The sequence below is a fragment of the Papaver somniferum genome, unplaced genomic scaffold (assembly GCF_003573695.1).
Source record: "Papaver somniferum cultivar HN1 unplaced genomic scaffold, ASM357369v1 unplaced-scaffold_137, whole genome shotgun sequence".
In the NCBI taxonomy this organism is placed as follows: domain Eukaryota; kingdom Viridiplantae; phylum Streptophyta; class Magnoliopsida; order Ranunculales; family Papaveraceae; genus Papaver; species Papaver somniferum.
Genome location: NW_020622934.1, coordinates 5,001,741 through 5,009,008, shown reverse-complemented (window position 1 = coordinate 5,009,008; position 7,268 = coordinate 5,001,741). Strand labels below are relative to the sequence as shown.

The following is a 7,268-nucleotide window of genomic DNA, read 5'->3' as shown; positions in this document are numbered from 1 at the left end:
AATTTTCTCTTATACTTCTGACTTCTTGACACTATATTGAGAATCTTTATGTTCTTATAGATCTTTGGATGCTTACGACGCTGGAACACATTGAAGTTGGAGTAGGTTTTGCGGGTATATCTCTCGTAAACCCTCACGAGACTATAACTCGTCCACTAGAGACACCTAGGGGTTTAAAGGCTTGTTATACATGCTAAGTTTAACCGTATTCTCGATGAAATGGAGTTGTATGTATTTATTTTAGTTTGCTCGAGGACTAGCAAAGTCTAAGTGTGGAGGAATTTGATAGGTGTAGAATACGCCCTATTTGTTATGTAATCTTTATGCTTTCTTTGCTATTTTTCTTGTGAATTATGTATTTTACGCGTGGTTTTGAATTATTAGGTACTCTAGAGTCGCATGGAGGAAAAGTAGAAGAAATCACCCAATCTAATCCAAAAGGGTAAAACGGTCATTCAAAGGCGAACTATTGGGATCCCAGCAAAGGTTAAGGGATAGCCAATCCTAATTGTGCTACAGACACCCAAGAAATCAGTTATTAAGAATTTAGAAAGTGGCACCACAGATGGTGTCCCTTATCCATAGCATGGGTGCCACCTTATCTGTCAGAATATCTAAGCCCTAATTGGGGATTCGACTGTGTCAAACTCTCATGCACATTCATACACATTAAATTCTTCTACATCTGAAATTGAAAATGAGGGCGCAACCATAAGAAGTCGAGAGAATAAACTGAGAGTTCGTGATGAGAGATCGAGCAGAATTAATGAAGGTTAACAATCCCAGATGAAGATGAAATGGATCTGCTACCATCAATTCGCAGTGATGAAGGGAAGAATTTGGGGTTTTATGTGAAATGAAGAACATTCAGAGAAGAAGAAATTGGAGATGAAACATGGGTATTGTTAATTGAGGTCGTAGAGTTCTTGTCGTTGTTTGATCGGAGAAGAAATGATGGTATTTGGGTTTGGGTTTGATTCAACAGATGAGACAAGAATCAGAGAAGAATGATGTTGATATTCATGGGTTTGAGTATGATTTGAAGAAGGGTTTGTGGCTCTGGGATCTGATTTTAAACGTTGCAGTAACATGAATTACACAGAGAAGAAGAAGATGGTTGCGGATGAAGATTATCATGGGATATGAGTAGTTGCTGGTTCTTGAAATGATTGAATGGGTTAACTGAAGTTTGGGTCAAACTCGATTCAGGTTTGGATTGATTGAAGAAGATGATAATCCTGTTGCTGCTGTTAATCTGATAATGGGTGAAGTTCCGTTGAATGTGTATGAAATGGAACTAGATGTATGTTAGGAATGATGCGGGTATGGAGCTGAAAAAGAGGCCGAAATTTGGCCTAGGAATGTCAGAAAACAAACGAAACTCGGCCGGTTTTCCATTAAGACGAGTCGACTCGGTACCGGCGATGATCCGAATCAGGTGAGCCGATGACCAATCCAAACCAGCAACTCAGGCCAGTCAGCCGATTAAGAGAGCTAACTCAAGCTAACTGGGTGTGACTGACTCAGGCTTTGACCCAATTGACTAACAGAAGACTGTCAGTTTGACAGTTATATTTGATGGAATATTCCTTCAGCAGAAAGAATCCCAGGTGGCAGGCAGTGACATTTCAGGGAGCTTTACGGATAGATTCCGGTGGTACCAGTAATATTCCGGCGAACCAATTTGTGGAGAATTTTATGTAGACTTTTCTCATGGGTGTAAAGACTTGGATTTGGAATTGGATGTGGAATTCGACTTGAAATGGAATATGGAAGAGAAGTGGAGGAATTTTACAAAGACAAGGACTTGGAGCTATAAAGGGAAAGGGATTCTATTCCCAAGAGGATTGCAAGCAAATTGAAGCCTATAAACAGAGAAGTTCTCTACTTTTCTCTGCACATATATACCTCCACACCTCTACACACACAACACTTTTGTTTTTTCTTGGTTTTCACATCGTTTCTTCTTTTAATTATTTGTGTGAACTTCAAAATTCCTCTTTTAATTATTGGTGTTGATTTCAAAAACATGAGTAGCTAATTTGCATATTGATTGAGGATGAATTCCTAGTTCTTAACATGATTTGATTTTTTTTTTTAAATCTACTTCTAAGTTTTTCACATGATTTTCGTTTGTTTTTACTAATATTAATATTTATGCTTGATTGATAGATTGTTTAGGTGGCCAACTAAATTGATTTGTTGATTGATCTAAAGCTAGTGGTGATTAGGATATACGTAATTGTTGTATAATTCACTACACAAGTAGAATACACAAGACCTTGCGGAGGGATTCCGTGGAGCAATTGTGTGTAAAAACAACGCTAGAAAGTGGACCGAGCGAACCAAGTTTAACTACTAGTATCAAACCTAAATTCATAAGTCTTAACGCGTTCATTGAATTAAATCTTGTAAGCGAACCTCAAGGTGGTTCTTTAGAATAGAATCTGATAACTAAGCGAACCTGTTACTCAGTGAAAAGAGGAATTTTGGGGTTAGCTAAGCGAACCTGCTATCCTACGGTTGGTGATAATTTGTGACTAATAAAAAGTGGAAAAGAACATAACTTGAATCATTGTTTTGCAACGAAGAATGATTCCTTGATCTAACTTCTCTTATTGATTTCAACTTAAACTTTCGATTGCTTTGTTTACTTTCTTTTTGCAAACTTTAAAACAAGAAACCCCCCCTTTTTTGTGACAATATAAAACTCTTGCTCCTCGTGGGAACGAACTTGACTACACTTTATTACTTAGTAATTAGGTGGAAAAATATTCACTAATTTGTTGTGGTTACGACACGCATCATATACGTAATGGGATTACATCTCATTCCGTTACCTAGTCTCTCGGTAATTTTATCCTTGGAACTAACTTGAGAGTTGCAAGGATAATATAGGCGGGAGACTTAAGTCTATTGTATCTATTTGCATGTTTTATCTGTGAAATAAAGATTGTTTTCGTAGGAGAACGTTGAGTCATATATTGACTCCTAGTAGCTATTGTATCTTGATTTATTTTTCATATGCTCTAATTTAAAGTGAATCTTCAAATCATTGAGCTATGAAAATATACGAGTTATCGGAAAACAGATAGTGTATTTCCTTATTTTGGATCTTTGCTGACCCATTAACTTTCCATAACCGGTCCGCGAACGTTCGTGTATTCTTCTCCTTAAAGAGTTCTGATAGGGTTTTCATAAAAAGGGTTTCCTACTCCTGTCTTCGAACATATATATATATATATATATATATTATTGTTTTCCATCCCTATTATATACAATATATATGGAGAACTCTTCGGGATCTCAGGAAGTTGTGAATCTTGATATGGATGTAGATATCAAAGGATGCAGTTCGGTTTAAGAACTTGTTTTGAAGAAGATGATTGCAAGAAAAGAGTACAAGTATTGGATTGTTGAATCAGTCAAGGATTTAATTCATTTTCAGAATGACTCAAAGGTCGAATTTGCAAATCTTCAACTGCAAATAAAAGGTTATTTAATGTTTGGTATCCAGCAAATGACCAATACCTTGCTTTGGTACCCAACATTTGGAATATTAAGGGATGGTACCTTGACCAGTGGATAATAGGTGAAGTGGAGGAAAACACTAGATAGATTGTTGGTGATGGAAGTAATATTTCTGCTTGGAAAGATAAATAGGTGATGGAGAAAACACTGCAAGAATTGTACCATGAAAATGCTTATATGTTGCATTTCCCAGATATGAAAGTGTCAGACTTTATACTAGATGGTGAATGGATTGTGCCAACTGAGCTCATGGAAATGATTAATATAAATGATTTACCAGTAGTGAGTAAAGGTGGAGACAAGAGAATATGGACCGGAACTATCACAGGTCAATTTACAGTAGCTTCAGCAGTGGAAGTCATGAGACAAAAATTTCCTCCTCTTCATTGGACTAAAAAGGTATGGCACAAGTCTTTTCATCCTAGTATCTCTAGTAATATTTGGAAACTAGGTAGAAATATTTGTGCAACTGATGATAATATGAAGAAGAGAAAATTCAATATGGTATCAAGATGCATATTATGTAGAAAAGGGGAGGAAACAAGAGACCGTATGCTTTGGTATTGTAATTACAGTGAGATCATTTGGAGTTGGCTTGGTGACATTTTTAACTTTAAAAATCCAAGGCCTTTTGAGGATATATTTCAGCTGGCAAAAAACAAGAGTCCGGCTATCAAAGAAATATGGTTGTTGAGTGCATTTGTCACTATGAAGGAACTCTGGTTCTTGAGAAATGATTGCACTTATGGTAAAGGGAAATGTGATCTCAATGCCACTAAGAAGAGAATAATGAAAGTCATATCTGACAGTGATATAAGAATGAAAGCACATATGTGGAATAGTCAATATGATCTGTAAATACTAAAAATGTTTGGATTGAAGACCAGAAGGGTGAAGAGTTTGATAATCAAAGAAGTTTATTTCCAACTGCCAAGTCAGGGTAAATTATTACTATGCTGTGATGGTGCCTCTAGAGGAAATCCAGGTATGGCTGGTTATGGTATAGTTGGGAGAGCTCACACAGGTGAATTTGTGGTTGCAATTTCAAGAGGAATAGGCATATCTACTAATTTCTATGCAGAGGTCTTTGCAATACTAATTGCAGGGGAATGGGCAGTGCATAATGGATTTCAAGAACTTGTCTTCATAACAGATTCTCAAGCAGTTAAGAATGCATTCCACAATAAGAGACTTCCTTGGTTTGCAATAACAAGATGGGAAAAGATATGTGCTGAAGTGTTATCTTGGAGCTTCACTCATAGTTACAGAGAAGTTAACTTCTCTGCAGACAACATGGCAAAAGGGGAGCAGCTCTTGGTAGGGGAGAAAAAAGAGTATATGATAGTAAACCATCATTCTTGGGCTGTCTGGAAAGCCCATACCAAGTTTATTTTAGATTTTATTAAAAAACCGTATAATTTCTTTTTGATCTTTTTTGATTTTACATTCCTTGAGTTGTAATTCTTTTGAACTTCTTTGGTGATTAATAAAATTGATTGTTAAGCAAAAAAATACGGTCAAAAAGATTAAGGATATCGATAATACCTTTTATGATGGAGTCTTGGAGAGGTACGAAGTTATCAAAGAAGTTTGAACTACTTTTTTTTGTCTAGAAAACTTCTTATGAGAATTTATTCGTATATTTCAAGAAGGATAACTAGGGTTTGGAATAACAAATATTGTGATTACACATAGCTGTTTCAACGATTTTCACCTTGCAATGTTTTTAGATTTATTTATTTAAATTCTAAGTGATTTGGAAGATGATTTTGCAGTATTAATCTTTATTGGTTTTACATATTGCAAAAATATTATGGGATATGATGTGTTTACGTCCGTGAACTATGATTATCTCATATAATCAAAAGTTAAGTCTATTATGTCATTATGAAAATATTGATAAAAGATATAACGAACTTTTGAAAATTCCGCATTATTGAAGATTTGGAAATTAAGCACAAGTTTAATTAAGAACTTGATTCCACGGTAACTTCTTCTACCACCATATAGTTAAGTTATTTTGAGGTGATTGATATTTCTAGGATGCTCTTCGGGAGTATAAGACCGTATTATCAATTGGTTCATGTTCACCTTTATTTATCATAAGACGGAACAAAACTTCATAGGTATTTCTGTGGGAGACAAATTTATCTATCAGAATAGACATATTTGTGTGAGGCAGGTTTGTTTATAAGTCTTCGACTTTGGGTCATAGCAACTCTTAGTTGTGGGTGAGATCAGCTAAGGGAATCAAGTGTGCAGAACCCGACGTGGTTCTAGAGGCGTAAGGAACGCGACTGTACCTTAATCGGTGTGAGACTTGGTTAGGGTTCAACTACATTCCAGTCTGAAGTTATCTTGTAGTAGGCTAATGTCTGTAGCGACTTAATACAGTGTGGTTTTTAATCTGGATTAGGTCCCCGGGTTTTTCTGCATTTGCCGTTTCCTCGTTAACAAAATTTCTGGTGTCTACGTTATTCTTTTACGGATTACAGTAAATTACACGATTAACCTTAGAACAATAATGAAATTAGATCTCATTACAACAGGAATGATAGTTAATCAATCCTCTAAAGAAAAATAAAAATTCTCCAAAATCATCTTCACCAATACAACTTCACTACTTCATTAACGGAGGCACGTACAGATTAAGACACATGTTATGTGTATAACCGGACGTTAGGATAATGCAAGCCATTGTTAGCATTCTTAAGGCTAATAATAGAATAATAGAGTAACATATGTTCCGTTACAAAAAATTTCACTTGGTTAAGTCAACTGTGTGACTTGACAGTCTTTAACAAATCTAGCTTCCAAATCTTAATTTTATAAATGTCGGGTACCAAGTCAAGGTGATGGTCATTTAATGGGTACCAATTGTTAAATAGCCCTAACTTAAAGTTATACCATAAAATATAAAGAAATTACATTACAACGGTCTAAATACACAAAAGAAATAACCAACATTACATGATCCCGGATGAGAAGCAAAATTTGTTGTAACCTTTCAATCCTTGTAAGCTAAAAGTTTTATTACTTTGAGCATTGGTATTTGTCGGTACTCCTGGTTCCTTTATTCGTGCATAATTTTCTTCATGAACAACTGTGGGAGACCAAGAAAAAATGGAGAAACCAAGTAATATTGCTTACGAAAACATCTTCACATGTAATGATACAATTACAACGCTATAGCCAGATCTGTAAACCACAACATGATGTTTGGGATTACAATGATCAATTGGAGGATCATGTTCTTTACATTTAGCTTTATCCATGTTTTATATGACCATACCCAAGGCTTGAGTTGACCTGAATTCTCTTGCACAAAGTTTATATGTTAGGATCTAGGAGGCCAAGTAAACCCCCTGGAACTCCATCTTAATCAACTGCAAAGGCTTTTTATCTCAATTATTAGCTTCAGCGCTGACAACGTTGTTGGAGCTTGCCGTATTAGTGCTTCAAAACACCTTTTTGGCATCTTCATCCATACCAAGTATTTGGCTGCATCCTCCGTAATTACACCACTTCATCGTGACATGAGTTTGTGCATCTATTACGTATTAATCAAGGGAATGGAATGGAATGTGCTTTTATAAATAACCCAAGTGGCCAAGAAGTAATAATTTCAAAACATATCACCTAGTCAAGACTGGGAAATAGGTGGAATCTATAGGTGTTTTTAACTGGTATAAGGTTAGTATTGATACATATAATATCGTCGCTTCCGAAAACAATAT

The 7,268-nt window shown here is 35.7% G+C and overlaps 1 protein-coding gene across 1 annotated transcript; it reads left to right on the top strand.

Annotated features, from left to right (window-relative positions):
* The first annotated feature begins 3,666 nt into the window (after window positions 1-3,666).
* On the top strand, window positions 3,667-4,389 carry LOC113334533. Its single transcript, XM_026580768.1, has one exon. The coding sequence runs from the start codon at window positions 3,667-3,669 to the stop codon at window positions 4,387-4,389; it is 723 nt and encodes a 240-aa protein (XP_026436553.1).
* Window positions 4,390-7,268: the final 2,879 nt, after the last annotated feature.